The sequence below is a fragment of the Salmo salar genome, chromosome 01, assembly GCF_965601325.2.
Source record: "Salmo salar chromosome 01, fSalSal1, whole genome shotgun sequence".
Lineage (NCBI taxonomy): Eukaryota > Metazoa > Chordata > Actinopteri > Salmoniformes > Salmonidae > Salmo > Salmo salar.
In genome coordinates this window covers 23221791-23243987 of record NC_138291.1, presented here as the reverse complement: position 1 = coordinate 23243987, position 22197 = coordinate 23221791, and the positions used below count along the sequence as shown (strand labels likewise).

General features: G+C 39.7%; 1 protein-coding gene across 2 annotated transcripts; it reads right to left on the bottom strand.

Moving 5' to 3' along the window:
• Nucleotides 1-731: 731 nt before the first annotated feature.
• On the bottom strand, nt 732-19897 carry nx22a (Homeobox protein Nkx-2.2a). 2 transcript variants are annotated; one of them, NM_001140761.1, is given in 4 exon segments: nt 732-1050; nt 18330-18437; nt 19165-19470; nt 19704-19897. In NM_001140761.1, coding segments are annotated over 3 exon segments (447 nt in total). In that variant the 5' UTR covers nt 19421-19470; nt 19704-19897; the 3' UTR covers nt 732-967.
• Between the last annotated feature and the right edge of the window lie 2300 nt (nt 19898-22197).

Sequence of the window (22197 nt, the reverse complement as noted above, 5' to 3'; positions counted from 1 at the left end):
GATATTTTAACCTACGTGTCGTGATCGCGTTTGGTGTGGGACGACAAAATAATTTATGCACGATGGCGCACGCGCGCAGCCAGTTTGGGTTCCGTGTTAGAAACATGCTGTGTGACCCTGATTTACCCACTGCAGTAAAAGGTTAAAAGTGACCCAAATAAATTAATTCCAAAGCCATTTAACTAGGCCACGATTAGTTGTCATCAAACCAGATGGATCATTCTCTAATAGAATAAATTATACCTGAAGTCGTCACTGCAGTTTGGAGTCTACAGAATGCAACCCTGACTTCATACACAGTATAGATGTGCTATCCTGCAGAACTCTTGAGAAAGCAAGCAAGGGCAGGCAGCTGAGACCTTGAGACAGTTATCATTATGGAGACAGGCAGCATTGACATCTCTGAGTGCAGGACTACTGAAGGTCACCGGGTGCATATTGTACACAACACCTACTGAAAGAACCATGAATATAGCTGTTTTTCATCTTAACATCAACCTTCAACATTCATGTACTGAAAAGACACCTTTGGCCAGGTGAAATGTAGCATTTACATTCCCAACCATATTTGTTATTAATTCTTCTAATTTAGATTACTGTATGGATTTTAAAATGAAGCATTACATATATTCCATGACTCAGGGCCATACATGTCACATGGCAAAGCAATCACGGATTCTTTGAATTGGTATTGGCCAGATGGTTCAAAGAAGAAGTAACACAGAAGAGCTGAATGTTATCATATTTAATCATTATTCACCTCACTTTACACGAACAAAGACAAACACTAAAGAAATGGTGTTTAGAAATATAACATAGAATGTGTATTGATTCTCCATCATATGGAATGCAGAACTATGTTTAGCTATATACATACATTTCTATAAACAATGTTCTAAACATTATGCCTTACTAGTGGTTACATATCTCTTGCTCATATCTCTGTTGCTGCAAGTGTTTCATCCAGCTATATTCTCTGGGCAGCTGAGCCGAAGCATTTCAGCTCCGCTCGTACACAGCAGTTTTTATACTGTGAAGGCCAGCATAGACCTGGTAGGGATAGAACACACACACACACACACACACACACACACACACACACACACACACACACACACACACACACACACACACACACACACACACACACACACACACACACACACACACACAGCTTTAAAAAGACAGCTCTTAAATCCACAATCTGTAGGATATGCATATCACCAACAAAAACATTGAGCATTTTCACATGCAAATAGCCCTCAATTTTGTAATTCCCCTTGAGAGCTACTGAAAAATAACATGATGTATTGCTAATACATTGTTGTTATTGTTTTTAATTGACAATGAAAACATAAACAATGAAGTATGTCAACATGGTATCAACGCACAGTTTACGACAAAGCCATTTTAATAACACAACCAGATTCAGTTATCTTTATCTTTACTCACCTGTTTTCCTGGTTTCACTGTAGTTGCTAGTCCAGTAGATATTTGGATGATTCAAATACTGACAGTTGTGGTACTAACTACAGTCCATCCATGAAGCACCGAAGGACCGCACTATTCCTTAAAGGAGAAATGCTCCTGGTCTAAATCATGTCTGGCTAAATTGATTGCCCCCCAAGAGGCGGGCATCATGCAGGCCCAAAAAAAGAGAAATCTCTGGCCAATGGATTTTCAATGGATTTAAAAAATATATATTATAAAACACTGAAAATGTATAATCATATATTTACGCATATGTGCTCAGTTATTTCCTACCAGCTGGTAGTGAAGAAGTAGGCCTTTCCAGGGCTTCTCCATCATTTGTTAGAGTTTAGAAAAGGTCTACTGGTTAAATACAAACGTTTTTATTATTCTGATGTTTCAAAAAGTGATTTTCTTCCAAAACCATTATGATAGACTTAAATAAGCTATTGAAAAATACTTTCATGTATATTTTTCCAAAGGCCAGGTCCTTGACTCAAATGAGACAATAAGGCCCGCTAGGGTTTCCCGGCCATGTTGAGAATCGCTGCCTGTCCTATTCTGCCTGATTCATAGATGTTTAATTGTGTTGATATGGAGAGTCTTTACAAAGTTTGAAACACATAGACTCTCATGTAAACACATACAGTGCATTCCGAAAGTATTCAGACCCCTTCCCTTTTTCCACATTTTGTTACATTACAGCCTTATTCTAAAATAGATTTTTTTTAAATTCCCTCATCAATATACAAACAATACCCCGTAATGACAAAGCGAAAACAGGTTTTAAGAAATAAAAAACAGAAATACCTTATTTACATAAGTATTCAGACCCTTTGCTATGAGACTTGAAATTGAGCTCAGGCGCATCCTGTTTCCATTGATCATCCTTGCGATGTTTCTACAACTTGATTGGAGTCCACCTGTGGTAAATTAAATTGATTGGAGATTATTTGGAAAGGCCTGTCTACATAAGGTCCCACAGTTGACAATGCATGTCAGAGCAAAAACCAAGCCATGAGGTCGAAGGAATTGTCCGGAGAGCTCCGAGACAGGATTGTGTCGAGGCATAGATCTGAGAAAGGGTACGAAATTTTCTGCAGCAATGAAGGTCCCCAAGAACACAGTGATTTCCATCATTCTTAAATGGAAGAAGTTTGGAACCACCAAGACTCTTCCTAGAGCTGGCTGCCCGGCCACACTGACCAATCAGGGGAGAAGGGCCTTGGTCAGGGAGGTGACCAAGAACCCGATGGTCCCTCTGACAGAGCTCCAGAGTTCCTCAATGGAGATGGGAGAACCTTCCAGAAGGACAACCATCTCTGCAGCACTCCACCAATCAGACCTTTATGGTAGAGTGGCCAGATGGAAGTCACTCCTTAGTAAAAGGCACATGACTGCCCGCTTGGAGTTTGCCAAAAGGCACCTAAAATAATCTCAGACCACGAGAACCAAGATTCTCTTGTCTGATGAAACCAAGATAGAACTCTTTAGCCTGAATGCCTAGCATCACGTCTGGAGGAAAGCATCATGCTGTGGGAATGTTTTTCAGTGGCAGGGACTGGGAGACTAGTCAGGATCGAGGGAAAAGTGAACGGAACACAGTACAGAGTTCCTTGATGCAATCCTGCTCCAAAGCGCTCAGGACCTCAACAGGACAAACAACAACAAGCACACAGACAACGCAGGAGTGACTTCAGGACAAGTCTCTGAATGTCCTTGAGTGGCCCAGCCAGAGCCCGGACTTGAACCCGATCAAACATCTCTGGAGAGACCTGAAAATAGCTGTGCAGCAACGCTCCCCATCCAACCTGAGAGAGCTTGAGAGGATCTGCAGATAGGAATGGGAGAAACTCCCCAAATACTGGTGTGCTAAGCTTGTAGCGTCATACCCAAGAAAACTCGAGGCTGTAATCGCAGCCAAAGGTGCTTCAACAAAGTACTGAGTAAAGGGTCTGAAAACTTATATAAATGGGATATTTCAATGTTATATATATATATATACATTTGTAAAAATATCGTATTAACTTGTTTTTGCAGGTTTTAGCAATATCTTAAAACCTGTTTCGAAATTGGGTAGTGCATCATCAGTTCCTCTTTTCATGTTTGTCATTACATACCTTAAAGAGCTGTCTACATACCACCACAGAGCGAGGTTGGAACTAAAACCGCACTAAATGAGCTGTATTCCACCATAAGCATCCAGAGGTTGCGTTCCTAGTGGCTAGTGACTTTAATGCAGGGGAACTTAAATCAGTTTTACCGAATTTCTAGCAACATGTTAAATGTGCAACCAGAGGTAAAACAATTCTAGACCACCTCTACTCCACACACAGAGATGCGTACAAAGCTCTCCCTCACCCTCCATTTGGCAAATCTGACCATAACTCTATCCTCCTGATTCCTGCTTACAAGCAAAAATTTAAGCATGAGGCACCAGTGACTCGGTCAATAAAAAAGGTGGTCAGATGAAGCAGATGCTAAACTACAGGACTGTTTTGCTGGCACAGACTGGAATATGTTCCGGGATTCTTCCGTAGTCATTGAGGAGTACACCACTTCAGTCACTGGCTTTATCAATAAGTGAATCAAGGATGTCGTCCACACAGTGACTGTATGTACATAGCCCAACCAGAAGCCATGGATTACATGCAACATTCGCACTGAGCTAAAGGGTAGAGCTGCCGCTTTCAAGGAGCGGGACTCTAACTCGGAAGCTTATAAGAAATCCCGCTACGCCCTCTGACAAACCATCAAACAGGCAAAGAGTCAATACAGGACTAAGATCGAATCGTACTACACCGACTCGGATGTGGCAGGGCTAGCAAACTATTACAGACTATAAAGGGAAACACAGCCGAGAGCTGCCCAGTGACACAAGCCTACCAGACGAGCTGAATAACTTCTATGCTCTCTTCGAGGCAAGTAACTCTGAAATATGCATGAGAGCATCAACTGTTCTGGATGACTGTGTGATCATGCTCTCCGCAGCAGATGTGAGTAAGACCTTTGAACAGGCCAACATTCACAAGGCCGCTGGGCCAGACGGATTACCAGGACATATACTCCGAGCATGCACTGACCACCTGGCAAGTGTCTTCACTGACATTTTCAACCTTTCCCTCTCTGGGTCTGTAAGACCAACATGTTTCAAGCAGACCACCATAGTCCCTGTACCCAAGAACACTAAGGTAACCAGTCTAAATGACTACCGACCTGTAGCGCTCACGTCTGTAGCAATGAAATGCTTTGAAAGGCTGGTCATGGCTCACATCAACACCATTATCCCAGAAAACCTAGACCCACTCCGATTTGCATACTGCACCAACAGATCCACAGATGATGCAATCTCTATTGCACTCCATGCTGCCCTTTCCCACCTGGACAAAAGGAGCACCTATGTGAGGATGCTATTTATTGACTACAGCTCAGCGTTCAACACCATAGCGCCCTCAAAGCTCATCACTAAGCTAAGGACCCTGGGACTAAACAGCTCCCTCAACTGGATCCTAGACTTCCTGACAGGCCACCGCCAGGTGGTAAGGGTAAGTAACAAAACACCCGCCACGCTGATCCTCAACACGGGGGCCCCTCAGGGGTGCGTGCTCAGTCCCCTCCTGTATTCACTGTTCACTCATGACTGCACGGCCAGGCACAACTCCAACACCATCATTAAGTTTGCTGATGATGCAACAGTGGTAGGCCTGATCACCGACAACGATGAGACAGCCTATAGGGAGGAGGTCATAGACCTGACCATGTGGTGCAAGGACAACAACCTCTCCCTCAACGTGATCAAGACAAAGGAGATGATTGTAGACTACAGGAAAAAGAGGACCGAGCACGCCCCCATTCTCATCGACGGGGCTGTAGTGGAGCAGGTTGAGAGTTTCAAGTTCCTTAGTGTCCACATCAACCACAAACTAACATGGTCCAAGCACACCAAGACAGTCACGAAGAGGGCACGACAAAACCTATTCCCCCTCAGGAGACTGAAAAGATTTGTCATGGGTCCTCAGATCCTCAAAAGATTTTACAGCGGCACCATCGAGAGCATCCTGACGGGTTGCATCACTGCCTGGTATGGCAACTGCTCGGCCTCCGACCGCAAGGCACTGCAGAGCGTACATTACCGGGGCCAAGCTTCCTGCCATCCAGGATCTCTATAACAGGTGGTGTCAGAGGAATGCCCTAAAAATTGACAAAGACTCCAGCCACCCTTGTCATAGATTGTTCTCTCTGCTACCGCATGGCAAGAGGTACTGGAGCACCATGTCTAGGTCCAATAGGCTTCTAAACAGCTTCTACCCCCAAGCCATAAGACTGCTGAACAGCTCATCAAATGGCTACCCAGACTATTTGCACCCCTCCACTACGCTGCTGCTACTCTCTGTTATTATCTATGCATAGCCACTTTGACAACCCTACCTGCATGTACATAATTATCTGAAATACCTCGACACCGGTGCCCCGGCACATTGACACATTGACTCTGTACCAGTACCCCCTGTATATAGCCCCGCTATTGTTATTTACTGCTGCTCTTTAATTATTTTAATTAATTTTTTTGGTATTTTCCTATAACTGCATTGTTGTTTAAGAGCTTGTTAGTAAGCATTTCACCATAAGGTCTACACCTGTTGTATGTGACAAATATAATTTGATTTGATTTATTTTTAACTTGTCAGAAATATCCAGAACAACTAGGCCATGTTAGCTAACGTTTTTTTAATTCAGGTTTTTTAGCACATAGATATTGTTTTAATTCTTTTGTCACTCACATATCAGATGAATACATATTAGACAGGACAAAATGTATAGAATTGCAAGAAAATTTGCTTTAAAACTGCAAAACGTTCTTTGCACCCCTTGACAAATTATGTAGAATTGCAGGAAATAAGCTTTAAAGCTGCAAATTTCTCTCCACCAAAAATAGGGGTATGAATAGTTTGTGTCATGAACAGTGCTTATAGAAATAGACGTAGTGCGTGCGTGTGCGCACACAGCGCTGGTGCGGGATGTTCCCCAATGCTGGAAGGGGGGCAACGAGTGAAAAAGTTTGGGAACCCCTGGGCTAGGCTACATGTGACTGTATGGTGTGTGTGCAGGTACGTGCATATGAGTGTACAAGCACCAATGCAAGATTTAAAAGATTAGGTTATTATTCATTTTTCATCCACATGTCCAGAGATCTACGTTAATTCCCCTTTATTCAATACAGGACATAGTGACATTTTTTTTCTTAAAAAGCCTTGTTGGGCTTCCTGTTAGTAACGTGACAGAAAATAGAGTAGGTAGTGTTTTTGGGGTCTGTCATTTCATTAAGGGACTCGACAGTGTGGTTTTGCAAATTTACATTTTTCTGTTTTGATTTAGTTTACGGTTACACAAACGTCTTATTAATTGTTTTGTTATTGTGATGCACTACTTGATCTGGGTTAAGTTATTCTATAATATTCTGTAACATAAACAGTTAATTTAAAGCGGTCTCCTGGAATGTTCGTGGCAGTGGGCATGTGGTTAAGAGGAAGAAAATTCTAACATTCTTAAAAAAGGAAAGAGTTTCAATTGCTATTCTACAGGAGACCCATTTATCTTCAACAAAACATGCTGAAGAGGAACTGCGTGGGCCAGGTGTATTTTTCTTATTTTATTTCAAACAAAAGAGGCCTTGTAAATAAAAATGTCCCATTTAAATTTGAGCACGAAGACACAGACCCTGAAGGGCGATTTATTTTCATTACAGGTGATATTCTAGGTCAACATATTGCTACTATACTAAATGTATATGGCCCAAACATAGACGCCCCCAAATGTATGTCTGACATGATTTTATTATTTAATGAACACTGCAAGGGTCTTGGGTTTATAGCAGGAAATTTGAACTGTACTTTGGATAAATCATCAACTGCTCCAGTATCGAATCATATAGCCTCAAATAATCTTGGAAACATTTGTGATTCATCTGGTTTAGTAGACATATGGAGGAAGCTAAATCCTGATGTCAGAGACTATACTTTCTACTCTCGAGCCCATAATTAATATTCTAGATTGGAAAAATGTTTTATGCCCTCTACTTACATGCATGTTATTGGTTCTATAGACATTTCTGACCATGCCCCAGTGTATAAAGATATTGAAATTGGCAAAACAATCCCTAAATGAGATATTGGAGACATAATAAGTCTCTGCTTAATGATGAAAGATTCTGCTCATAGATTAGATAAAAGATAAATAATCAAATTACTGGCTTGACAATCAACTCTCTCCTGTCTCAGCTGCAACTATTTCCCAAGTTCCTCTGATCAAGAAGCTTGGAATGGAAAAGTGGGAAAAATTGGAAGCTGAAGTAAACCATTTAGAACTTTTCCATAAACAATAACCAATCTAGACAAAATGGAATTCACTAGCTTGTACTAAGACCAAACTCAATTATTTAGATCATACAAAGCATGTTAAAACACTTGTTTTTTACCAAGCCAAGCAAAGATTTTCTGAGTTCGGTAACCGGCTGAGCCGTCTACTTTCACACCAACTTAAAAAATGACAGAATGAAAGATTGACTAAGTCTATAAGGATGGCAGATGGCTCCACTTCTTATGGCCCATTGCTTATCAATAATACGTTTTGCGACTTCTATAAATCTCTTTATACTTCACAATGTACAAGATCGAATGATGAAATTACAAAATATCTGAATAAGATCGTCTTGCCCACTATATCAGATGAGAATAGAAAAATACTAAATGCTTCCTTTACTCCTGAAGAGGTTAGGGAAGCTATTAAGGCAATGCCTTCTGGTAAGGCACCCAGCTTAGATGGCTTCTCGGCAGAGTTCTACAAGACGTTCTGGCCTGAGATATGCCCTATCTTCATTCCTGCTCTAAATGATATGTTCGAAAGAGACATCATACCAGAGTCCTGGGAAACTGCATCCATTTGCCTGATACTAAAAAAGGACAAAAACCCATTAAACTGCTTTTTGTTTAGACCTATCAGTTTTCTAGGAGTTGATGTTAAAATAATCGCTAAGACACTTGCTCGCAGGATGGAGGTCCTACTTCCAAACCTCATTGGACCTGATCAGAGTGGCTTTGTCAAATCCAGATTTGGAACGGACAATGTGAGACGCGCTTTGAATATCATAAACCATCTTGGCAGAATTAAAGACCCTGCACTCATTGTCTCTGTCGATGCTGAAAAGGCCTTTTAAACTATTGTTTGCTGAATTAGAAAAAGTGAATCTGGGAGAACATTTTATTAATTTAGCAACATTACTTTATTCTGACCCATCAACGGCAGTTAACTCAAATGGTAAACTATCAGAAAGATTTCCTATCAGTAGGGGCTGTCGTCAAGGCTGTCCTTTATCCCCTGTTCTGTTCTCCTTAGTCATAGAACCACTGGCTGAGGGAATAAGGTCTAGTGATGAAATGTATGCATTCACTACTGTAAGTCGCACTGGATAAGAGCGTCTGCTAAATGACTAAAATGTAATGTAAATGTAACATCATGGGCTTCTCTGTGGGTGACGAAGAGCATAGAATTTCATTATTTTCCGATGATGTGCTTTTATATATGTCTAAACCAGAGACCTCTGTCACTGCAGTAACAGACATAATATCTGAATATGGTAACCTGTTAGGGTACAACATTTATGTGGATAAATCCATGGCTTTACCTTTGAATATTCGCTCTACAATCAACTTAGAAATGATATCTCTATTCTAATTTACTGAAAAAGGCTTTAAGTACTTGGGCATGTATGTTACTCCAAATCTTAAAGACCTGTTCACTTCAAATTATATGCCTTTGCTCACAAAGATTAAACAAGACCTGGTTAAGTGGTCAGCCCTACCAAACACTTTTTTTTTGTCAGGATTAATGTAGTCAGGATGAGTATCCTTCATCTGCAAAATGATATATTCCAAAATATTCCCTGCCATCTATTTCAGTCCTTTTTTTCAGAAAATTAATGCCTATATCTCTAAATATATCCTGAACAATAAGAAACCTAGAAACAAATTTACAAAACAAATTGTACATTTGCCAAATCTGTAACTATATTACCGGTCTGGTCAAATCAAGCACACAGTTGGTGCCTAGACAGACACCACTCACTTTGGGTTGGGATGGAATCAATAGCATGTCATCCAAGAGCAATAGCTTCCTTACCATTTATTAATAGCATTGAAAAGATCCAGGCCTTATCTGACAATTGTGCAGTACATAATACACTCTTAGCTTGGAAAGATGCAAGGAGATACTTCCAGATTCCAGACCATATATCACTCTGGTCACCTATTGCCCTTTATCCTGACTTCCCACCCAAATAAGGAGTATTGGACTTCTGGACTGGAAGACAAAGGGTATTGCTGACCTTATGCCTATATTTACTCAGGACACTCTTACATCTTTCCAACAGATAAAAACAGATTTTGACTTACCCCACAGTTTTTTAAGTGCCTACAACTTAGGTAATTAATATAGGGTCGGAAGAAAGTGGATAATCAACGTTTTCAAATTACTGAAGTTGAAAAATTATTTACGAATCCTAGTGTTTGGAGAGGTTTAATCTATGACTTATATTCTATTTTATTGAACAGAAGTGTCTCATCCTATGATGCATTCAGACATGTTTGGGAGAGAGACATTGGACATGCATTTGGTGAGGAAGGCAGGACTTCAATCTGCGAAAGGGTCTACCCCAAATGCACCTGCATAAACACACAAGAACTCAATCCCCCCACCCCCCAAAAATATCATAGAACCTACTTTACACCTGTTCGCCTTCACAGAATGTTTTCCAATGCATCACATTTATGTTTCAAATGTAAACAGTATACTGGCACCTTCATGCACATTTGGTGCTGTAGCAGAATCTACACATGCAGAAGGTCTTGGGTAGACAATTAGCTCTTTCACCAAATTTATATTTACTCTACTTTGATTGAAACATTGTGTTTGACCCTGACTCTGAACGTCTGTTCAATACCCTTGTTCACTTAGCCAAAAACATTATTTTGTTATTGTGGTCCACACCTGAAGTACCATATGTGAGGATGTGGCTTTCACAGGCTTCTGCTATTCTACACCTAGAGAAACTTACCTTTGATTTACACCAGAAGTCTGATACATTTTGGAAAATCTGTTTTCCATTGTGATCCTATGTAGAAAACCTCCCATAAAATCCCCACATTATAATTGTGATGTTTTTATTGCCTTTTGTATAACGTTTTTCTGTATCCTTATTCCATTTATTGTACTTAGTCTGTGTGGTGCACTTTGTTTGGTTGTCTATGTAAACCCTGTTAAAATAAAATTCAAATAAAAATATAATTTAAAGAGAAAATGAAATACCGAAATATCTCATTTACACAAGTATTCACACCCCTGAGTCAATACTTTGTAGAAGCACCTTTGGCAGTGCTTACAGCTATGAGTCTTTCTGGGTAAGTCTCTAAGAGCTTTCCACACCTGGATTGTGCAACATTTGCCCATTATTATTTAAAAAATTCTTCGAACTCTGTAAAATTGGTTGTTTGTAATTGCTGGACAACCATTTCAGGTCTTGCCATAGATTTTCAAGTAGATTTAAGTCAAAACTGTAACTCGGACACTCAGGAACATTCAATGTCTTCTTGGTAAGCAACTCCAATGTAGATTTGGCATCGTGTTTTAGGTTATAGTCCTGCTGAAAGGTGAATTAATTTGACAGTGTCTGGTGGGAAGCAGACTGAACCAGGTTTTCCTCTAGGATTTGGCCTATCCATTTATTTGTTGTCCTGAAAAACTTCCCAGTCCTTAACTATTACAAGCATACCAATAACATGATGCAGCCATCACTATGCTTGAAAATATGGAGAGTGACAATTAGTAATGTGTCATATTGGATTTGCCCCAAAAATAACACTGTATTCAGGACAAAAAGTGAATTGCTTTACCCCATTTTTTTTGCAGTATTTCTCTAGTGCCTTGTTGCAAACAAGATGTATGTTTTAGAATAGTTTTATTCTGTGCAGGCTTCCTACTTTTTACTCTGTCAATTAGGTTAGTATTGTGGAGTAACTACAATATTGTTGATTCATCCTGTTTTCTCCTATCACAGCCATTCAACTCTGTAACTGTTTCAAATCACCTTTGGCCTCATGGTGAACTCTCTGAGTGGTTTCCTTCCTCTCCAGGAACTGAGTTCAGGAAGGACGCCTGTATCTTTGCAGTGACTGGGTGTATTGATACACCATCCAAAGTGTAATTAATAACTTCACCATGCTCAAAGGGATATTCAATGTCTACTTTTTTAAATTTGTACACATCTACCAATAGTTGCCCTTCTTTGTGAGGCATTGGAAAACCTATCTCGTCTTTGTGGTTGAATCTGTGTTTGAAATTCACTGCTCGACTGAGGGACATTACAGATAATTGTATGTGTGGGGTACAGAGATGAGGTAGTCATTCAAAAATCATGTTAAATACTATTATTCCTCAAAGAGTGAGTCCATGCAACTTATTATGACTTGTTGAGCAAATGTTTACTCATGAACTTATTTAGGCTTGGCATAAAAAAGGGTTTGAATGCTTATTGACTCAAGACATTTCAACTTTTCATTTTTAAATAATTTGTAAAAATTTCTCAAATATAATTACACTTTGACATTATGGGGTATTATTGTGTGTAGGTCATTGACAAAACATGTCAATTTAATCTATTTTAAATTCAGGCTGTAACACAACAAAATTCGGAAAAAAAGTCAAGAGGTGTGAATACTTTCTGAACACACTGTAAGGTGTTATAAACCCTTATGTTGTAAAATGCACAATGAGGCATCTGAGAACCAGTCAGTCATCATATCAAAAAATGTATGTTTCCACCATTGCATCTTCATCAATGATGTATATAAACATTGGTCTCCATACTAGGTTACTCATTAGTCTTTAACACAGTGAATCGCCTTTATGTGCTTCAATGTGATACCCTTAAATCAAAGCTAACAAAAGTAAGCTATTTGTTACTAGCGCCAACTCTACTGGCCGGTTGTCCTGGCTATAAAAGTATATGATGCTGCAAAATAGCTTAAACTGGTGGATGGTTTTGGTAACCGATCCTGGCTGAATGAATCCAACATCAATACAAATGATACGGACTCGGAGGTAACTGATCCTGGCTGAATGAATCCAACATCAATACAAATGATACGGACTCGGAGGCTTTCTGTAGAGAGGTTGTTAGAAATAGCAGTTTTTATTGTTGCTTATTTGTGCTTAAATAGCCCCCCCCCCCGGATGTAATCATTTGTGTGAGCAGGGTACCATTGCTCTGAGATGATGATGATGATGATGATGATGATGAGGAGGAGGAAAAGGAGGAGGAAGTTGATGATGGTTTCACAGTGAAATGTCATTTTTAATATAATAATCAATAACTTTACACTGGTCAGTTTCCAGCAATCACTTTATCCAATTCCACCGCTGAACACATAGGCGACTATTTATCAAAATATGATATTCACAATCAACCTCTAAATTCCACCAACGTATTGACAATTGCATGTTATAATTGCCCTTAGATGTCCTCGGTGCTACAATAATCAAAAATATAAATTAATTTCATGCATATAGCAATCAATGATATGGAAAATGTTGAAACTATTTTCGTTAAAATTCCTTTAATAATCCAATTGCGCCACACTGTGGAGTTGGTCTCTCTCTCTCTCTCTCTCTCTCTCTCTCTCTCTCTCTCTCTCTCTCTCTCTCTCTCTCTCTCTCTCTCTCTCTCTCTCTCTCTCTTTCTCTTTCTCTTTCTCTCTCTCTCTCTCTCTTTTAATGAGGGTGCGTAATTGGTTTTATTTTCAAAAGTGCAATATAATATTGGAATGCATGTCATTGAAATATTGTTGGCTACACCAAGCTTGTCTTTGTTTCTAATTCAACCAATTTTTAATAAGCATATGATTGTTATTTTTAAAAGACACCATAATTATCAATAAGTAAAATAATATTAAAATGTAATAAATTATAATGATAATACTGCCTATTCGTTTTGAGGACAAGAACGCAATATAGATCCAAACTATAGACCTCTACTTCCATCTGGTGGAAACCAGGTGTAACGGTCTATTTTTTTCCTCTCTCGCTCGCTTTCTCTCTCTCTCTCTTTAATATCTGCTATGTGCCACGGCGGAAGGCGAATCTAATCTGGATCTTCTTTAAGGCAATAAAACTAGATTGCTTCCTTTAAATGAAAGCCCTGCTTATTGTAGCTTTGAAATCCTCGTTTATTTGGAGATGTACACGATACAGAATGATTTATGTTGAGGTTCAAACGGTCAGAATGACGAAGATCCACAGAGCCCCAAGTGCATATTTCCTGAAGTATTCTATTCTAAAGCATATAATAGTATTATCCATGGGGTGAGCTATGGTGCACACACCAATATGTTTGTTTTAATGTTGTTGAGTTTCTTAGTGCATCCTAAAGCAATTTCAGATAAACATAGCGCTGCTACTGTTCTGGCATTGAAAAGCTGCATTACCTCGTGTATTCATCAGAATATAAGAACCAAAATTGGATGCCAAGGTGCATGTGCATCATGGATAATATTTCTACCTGGGTTTGAGGTGTGCACACTTCCATATCCCAGAAAAACATAACGTGATAGACCTTGAACATATGAAATAGTAACTTTTGCCATCAAAAGATAAGATGCATTGTGCATGCTCTTGGGAATGAGCCTTGATAATAATCCCTCTCTGACACAGAACAAAAAAATAACAACAAATGTGTCTAATGCTGAATCTTGGTGAGTTATGTGCTATTCAGCAAGTTAGTCATTATTATCGAGAATAATTCACTTTTTGTCTGCCTGGAGACCTGTCTTTATTATATTCAATTCTTATCCCAAGGTCAAGGGCAACAAACAAAATGAATAAATAAACAAGGAAGCCTATAGTTATCGTTGAAATGCATTTAGGCCTGCATCCGACTAGATTTACAAGAACAATTTTAAATTCAAAACCAATATCCCTTGCTCTGTCTTATCTATTTGTTGGCCTATTGCATTCATCGTATAGTCATTGTTGAAAACTACACGTTTATACTCTAAAAACTAGTCCTGTAAGTGTTTTAAAATGCCCATATAAGATGATAATTACGCATTCATAGTCTATAACGTGTCTTCAAGTGAATGGAAACGTCTGGAAAATTAAACGGATAAAGCTCAGGGAAATTATTATTTCATGCAGATTCCAGAATTCCTAAATGTCTTGTCTCGTGTCATGGTATATAAATCAAGTCAGATATTTTCCATGGAGATCAGAAATATGCTATCCATGACACTGATACAAAGCTAACAGGAAATAAGACTGCTCGAAATTAGGAGTTTTAAAATAGTTTTGCTGCCCAGTGACCACACACTTTTTGGGACAGACAATACTCACTCTTTGAGCTGGGAGGATCGAGGGGAACGAGAGAGAGAGAAAGAAAGAGAAATGAGAGGGCTGTTGTTAGTGTAGCTCTGTCGAGGAAGAAGGACCCCCTGTTATCTGTGAATGTGGGTTCTTTTTCCCAGAATAGATATAGCACGAATTTTTAATTCGTTTTTCTTTTAGACAACAATGCTTTATTTGAGAGCTGGACACAATTTGGGTTTTGTGAGGAATCCTTTTCTCCTTGCCCGAGCCCAGCTGTCCATATGGGATACAACGTGTACAACAAGGATCACAATGGCACTAACTGACAGGCACGACAAAAACCCAAGGATACATCTCCCTGACTCCGGGATGCACTGGTCAAGATAAAGGAATTGAATAGCACCAAGAAACTTTGACAGGCTCTCTATCCACACTGTCTGCTCTCCCACTCTGGATCCTCATTAATATGCACGCCTCTAACATCCACGACAACTGGCCCTACGCCTTTGTGTGCTTTTTGTGTGGTGTACTGTATATTGTGCAACGATAGACTGCACAAAACTGCCTCGTCACAGTGCTAAATCTTTGACCATCCGGGTTAGAGCCAGACAGAAATCAACATGTTTTATTGACTTAAGTAGACTCAAATGATGTCCGTGTTCTTACGCAGGTTGCTAGAGCGATGGGTGTTTTTAGAATGTATTATTGTAGCCTACTTGTGTAGTCTAGTTGTATTGTAGCCTACTTGTGTAGTCTAGTTGTATTGTAGCCTACTTGTGTAGTCTAGTTGTATTGTAGCCTACTTGTGTAGTCTAGTTGTATTGTAGCCTACTTGTGTAGTCTAGTTGTATTGTAGCCTACTTGTGTAGTCTAGTTGTATTGTAGCCTACTTGTGTAGTCTAGTTGTATTGTAGCCTACTTGTGTAGTCTAGTTGTATTGTAGCCTACTTGTGTAGTCTAGTTGTATTGTAGCCTACTTGTGTAGTCTAGTTGTATTGTAGCCTACTTGTGTAGTCTAGTTGTATTGTAGCCTACTTGTGTAGTCTAGTTGTATTGTAGCCTACTTGTGTAGTCTAGTTGTATTGTAGCCTAACATTTGTGTCATATTTTTACATCAAGCTGTTATTTCACTCGAGGGTATGGGCGTATAGCCAAATGAAGCAACAATAATGTAGAACAAAATTATGTTATAAATGAAAATCAACTGCTATAAATTGTACTTCCATTTATTTATCATTCCCACTTCCACACGTGTGCGATCAAAATTGTAGCACCATGGGTAAGGAGCCCAATGGTGCTATATGAAATCGAAACTATTAGCCAATAGGTCATTCAAGGATGGCTATTTGCATTGAAAAACTATTTTTATAGCCTATAAACAACAACTTAATTGTGAATAAAGAATGCGATACAACACCGCCATTAGCTTGTAGTAATACTATTACATAGTTAATGGAGCAACGAATAATATCAGGGAATACGTCAGCAGCACAGCTTACAAATGTAAACATTGTAGCCTCTCTGAAGAAAACAAATTGAGTCTCTGTAGCCTGGACCAAAAGCAGTGGCCCCTTGAGATAGGATTCTGTAAATAATTAGCAATTGGTGTCAATTTAGCTGTTTGTTCAATGATAGTGAGGGCGACTCTAACATCTGTTCTATAATATCTCGGTGCTGGGTCAAAAACAATGCAGTTAAGATTTTGCCACGGTAATCATATTTACCCAACACACTGAATTGGGTCTGATAATCACAATACGCTCGGTGATTCACTTGGGACCCATTTGGTTATTGTGTCGACTACTTTGGCACACTGTTTAAGATAGCTATTTTGGATACACATCCACAGCCCATCCATCCATAAGCCTGCATCTACTAAAATATAAAGCATAAGCTAACATAGAGCAAGGGATATTGAAGACTACGTAACTTGATTGATATTCCTTTCACGGGTTGTGTTTGTTTGACAACAATGACGAGCGTAAAACCGTGCGTAAAATCAAAACGTCTTTGCATTAAATCCGTTTTTAAAATATAGGCCTACCACTTCACACCCCAATCCGAGAGGAGTTCGAGACCTTGAAAAGGAGAGCTTTTGACTCAAAAGCTTCTTAGTTGAAGAAGCCCTCTTATATTAGGCTAAGTGAGTGGATTTTATCCCCATTTCACAAGTGACTTTAGCCTCCTTATTACTGACGTGTCCAAATTCAGAACATTTAGACGGATTAATTTAGGTAAAAAAAATAATAATTTAACTGCGCGAAACATAAATTCACCTGCTTTCTGTGCCACTTTACAAAACACGTATAGGCTGCCATGCATCACATTAACACTGTTTAGCGTATGTATTCAATAAATCAAATAGGACGTATTAAGACACGCAAACCAAAACGTAATTTCTGAAACACAGCATTTTATTAAAATCCTTATAAAAAGTGGGATATTTCCCCATCAGCGCGCGATTGAACTGTTATTCACATAATAATATGGGCTCTGTTAGACAGTCATGACAATTCCGCCACAAATTCTTCCTTCTGTTTCAATTGGAAATATGTATATCTCCACGTATACGATCCTGACATGTTTCTAGGTTGCAAACAATTACCACAAAGTATTTACAAAAAACAAAAACAAAGGGGAAAAAAGCTAAAAGTTGCCAATGTTTATTCATGGCCATAAATATTTTCGGTCCATTGTAAAAGAAGCAAGAAATAAAATATTCCATAATTATAAAGTGGTTTTGCACGTGCTTATAACACGAAGGACAAAAATAAAACATATCTACAACACACAAACATACTGTACAAAATTTCACAAGAGCATTGACATTCTTAAATCTCGGGAGAGGCTGTACCCAGTTCTCTTAACGAAAACATGTAAACACGGCGCACATATTAGCCCCGAAAAAATGGTAGATATGGGTCAAGCTGCAAAATGAAAAGTCTTTATTTTCTAGTGAAATCCCTATCGTGCTCCTAAACGGCAGCCCCGTCAGTCTCAACTAGTTCACCAAGTCCACTGTTGCGTTTGCACCAAGTGATGTGCTGAAGGGAATTGTGGCGTGGTGGCGGCGCAGTACTGAGCATTATATTGCATTTGATGAAGGGTCTGGGCGCTATACGCCGAGAGGGGGAATCCAGCCTGAAAAGTGGCCGCCAAGTCCTGAGCTTTAAGAGTATGACAAGGCTTTCCATCCCTGACTAAGACAGGTACCGCCACCCGCCGGGGAGAGGGGAGATGGGTCACTTCCATACCTTTTTCAGCGCGCGCTCTCTTCATTTTGTACCGATGATTCTGGAACCAAATTTTCACTTGAGTTGGTGTCAGGCGAATCAAACTCGCGAGGTGTTCTCTCTCTGGCGCGGATAGGTATCTCTGTTGCCTAAACCGACGCTCAAGTTCGTACGTCTGTGCCTTGGAAAACAGTACTCTTCTTTTTCGCTTCTTACCGGAGTCGCTGCCGTTGCTTGACGTTTCCTTGTCATTGTCTGGCGATTCGTCCGCAGAGGGTTCTGGGGACTTGGCTGAGTCTTGAGAACTTGCTGAAAGACCATGCACTGCGTGGGAGAGACAAAATACAACGGTTAAAATGGTTTTCTCGACTGAAATACACCTGCCAAGCACACATGGAAATGTTAGGCTGCTACATGTAAAATGAATTTTTCAAAGCATGTTAAAGTAACGCATTTCGTTTGTACAGACAAAATACAATGTTATTAGTTTTTGTGTGTGTAATACACAGGGTCAAATTTCTGAAGTCTATTTTATGTGTCTGTATAGTTCCTTTGTACAGCCAAAATACAATGTTATTCGTTTTTTATGTTGGGACCTACAATATTGATTCCCATCAGTCCCCAAAGAAAGTGAATCACTGAAGCAGCAACACCATGCACTGTCTGCCTACAAATCTTCATCATGCAAAAAATGAACATTTCTGATGTCGATTTTATGTGGCTTTATAGTCGATGCATTAACAAGTCTCTATCGATCATATTCAAAAAACATTTAGAGTCACTGGAGCACATGTAAACATGAAATGATTTCAATGGTGCTAACGCCTTAAGACGAGCGCAGCTATACATGGCGAATAAAGATGAATGCTGCACATCATTCAAAGGCACCATTGAGCCCAGACACGACGGAATAAAGATTATGCATTCCATCAAGTATAGATTGGATAACATGTATATGATGCGTTCTCACTCAGGAAACAGGCAGATAAAAGTATTCACTTTTAAGTGCATTGCAAATGAGTTTACGATTCTTAAAGAGTTGGCTACTTACGTGAATATTGGATAGTGTCTGTGGTGGCAAGCCATCTTGTGTAAGGATTGTCACTACTATCATAAAAGCGGTTCTTTATAGGCAGATTTTGAACGTTTTCTAGCGGACTTTGTACCAAAACTCTAGTGGGTTTTGTCGTCTCCGATCCCTCGTTATCTTCCTCCGGTCCAGTGATAGATCCTTCTTCATCATTCGTGTCAGGGAGGTCCAAAATGTCCTTCACAGAAAAGCCCGTCTTTGTGTTGGTCAACGACATATTCTGGGGAAATGTATGCTGGAAATTTGCTGCACCAGTTTGGCAATCCGCTGTTTTAAAACACAAAACACAATCGCAGTTCAGAAAAAAATGGTATCTCAGTGCTGTTTTACCTTGAACTATTCAAAGAAAATCATGAGCCTCTGTCGATAACCATTGCCTATCCAAGTAGTAGAGGAATCAGTTCTGTAAGTCCAGGAAGAATGCCAAAGTGGCTGAAGTGCTATATCTGTCTCATTGATACTGTGCTACTGCTGGGTGCTTCGGAGAAATAAGCCATTACCGGTCCGATCAGCCCATATAAGGTTGGTCTCAACAGATGAACCTGCAGTGAAAAAGCATTAAAAACGCAAAAGGTTGGCCACGTGTGGGCGGGTCTTGGGAGTCAAGTGGATGAAGACAGTGTTTGCAGATGTGAAATTGTGGGTTTTGGGGAGATCCGAGCCTCTACCATTGGTGCTTCAGAACATGATGAGTGGTATAACGTGTCAATTAATTACAAAGATGGGAAGGGCCTTTTTTTTTTACACCCTATTTACATACAAAGGACCTCCAAGTAGCTTTATACTCCGAATACTTGAAAGCGAGTTTTAACAAATTGCTCCTGAAAAAGCTTTTGCATTATAGGCTTCTCTCCACATTTATAAAATATTGAATCAATAGGAAAACTGCGTTTTGGCGGTTGGTCCAAAACTGTGGTCTGGATGCCCGTTCGATAGCCTCGACATCATCATTTCTCTCCTGAATAAAATGATGTTTGAATTTTCAACACTAATTCATGTAAAACATTTGAGTCAATATTTTGGTTCAGCCATAGGGGCTTAAGATCGGATTCTATTTGTTTGGAAAACACCGATCGGACGCAAACAGATAAATGATAACCGACTAATAATAATAATAATAATGATGAACAGCCTATAAGGAAATCAATTAATAATAATACTCATCATAATAATAATGTAACATAAGCCAATGAATAATAGCAGCGTTTTAGCCGACATGAAGAATAGTTTTTATATAGGCTGTTTAGGACTATATCATAATCTTGACAATTATGGTTTTTAACCTACTATATTAAATTGAACAGAACAGGGTCTCACAGCATTTTTGTATATTTCTGTACACATTTTTCCAATTCCATTATTCTTATGAAATGTATTCTATGTGCGTTTTCTCCCAGAACATAGCAGAGTAGCCTATTGTCTGTGCAGGCTGCTTCAACGTGCTTTATAAGTGCTACATCGTCACCTCTTTTGTAGAAAGCGAAGTATTATTGCAGATTACTTTATTTTACTCCCTTCAAGGATTTTTTTTTAGCTTCCACTGCTTCTGCTGTTGCCCCTCTGCCTACTATCTAGTATGTGATCTGGGTGACAATGTTGCACTTTTCCAGCAACTCCTCCGCGCATCCTGGGTGGTCGGACCCGGGCAAACACAAATACAAACCGACTGCTAAGCTGCAGACAATGGGGGAAATGTAGACAAATGTCCGGCTCCTGTTGGAAGCTTTTGTCCGGGTGTAGTTTTTGCATTTATTTCAGGGGCGAAATAATGGATGATTGACGCCCCTGTACAATGCTTTCTAACTGTTTGGAATAAATCCGAGGTTGTTCCTAGTTGTCATGGTATTCAACTGCTTTCAATGGACTATCTCTTCACTCAATCCTGAATCCTTCGACAAAATTAAGGAAAGTCCTTCATTTTAGCGCACACGGACACTCTCCTTATCCTTCTCCCTCTCACAAACTAGGAAGGTGTCAAAACATCTTCTCTAGTGCCTAAATATGCCATTTACTTTACTGGCTCAATAAATACAGTGGGCTACAAGGTGGGGTACCCTCTCGCCCACAGAGGCAATTTTCACGGAGGAAAGCCCGTTCTTCCACAGTTTGAAATAGGCCTACAAAATATTTGTATGATAATATCAACATTATTACTGTTATTATTATTATTATTATTTTGTTATTATTATTATTATTATTGGTCCTCATCAACACTGCATGATACTAGGTCTGTATTCCTTCTCTCACGGAGCTAGCACTTCACCTAGCTAAATATTTCACCAGAGGAGAGTTTTGGCAGCTAGAATTAATCACACTGTCTCAACCAGTTACAATGGTTCTAATGAACAGAACGGGGAATGAGCAAAGTCGAGCCGTGACATAGCAAGACCTTACTGCCCGACATAGGCGTTGCAAAAAAAATTCCACCGTTGTAGCCTATGTGCACATCTCATCAATAGACTACATTCAATATTGAGCAGTTCCTTCATTTTACGAGTTATTTTTATGTTCCGCAAACTTGAAGTTTATGCATTATTTATTGTCATGCTAGGCTATAGGCTTACCGGCGTTGTCATTGCGCTTGGCCATGATTCTTGATGGCAAAATGAGAGAGCACGCTGGTGTTGGTGGTAGGAGCACACGAGCGCGGTCTGTGGCCAGTTATTGGGGATGTATTTGAACAATTGAACTGAGGGTTTCGGCAAGAAGAGGTAAATGTGCACAGGCTAAGTGGCCGTACTTCACTTCGAGAGCCATCTCCTTGTGTTTACCTGTTTACTTTCACAGGTAACTAACTCAAACAGGCCGCTTGCCTTTTCACTCTGACTACGGGCAGTGCATGGCGGTCTTTAGCAAAGCAGGTTCAGTTAACATGACTGGACCGATTCCTGGCAATAAGTGCCTCATAATAAGTATATGCACCATCCAAACAGCCCACTGCACGAAGCGAGCTTCATTTACTAAAGCTTATTAAATGAATTAATAGGCTACATA

Coding starts and splice junctions, on each gene's coding strand:
- nx22a (XM_014154103.3), bottom strand. CDS start 19,420: ATGTCGTTGACCAACACAAAGACGGGCTTTTCTGTGAAGGACATTTTG. Junction 18,438..19,164: donor AGACACTATCCAATATTCAC/GTAAGTAGCCAA, acceptor TCTCCCACGCAG/TGCATGGTCTTTCAGCAAGT.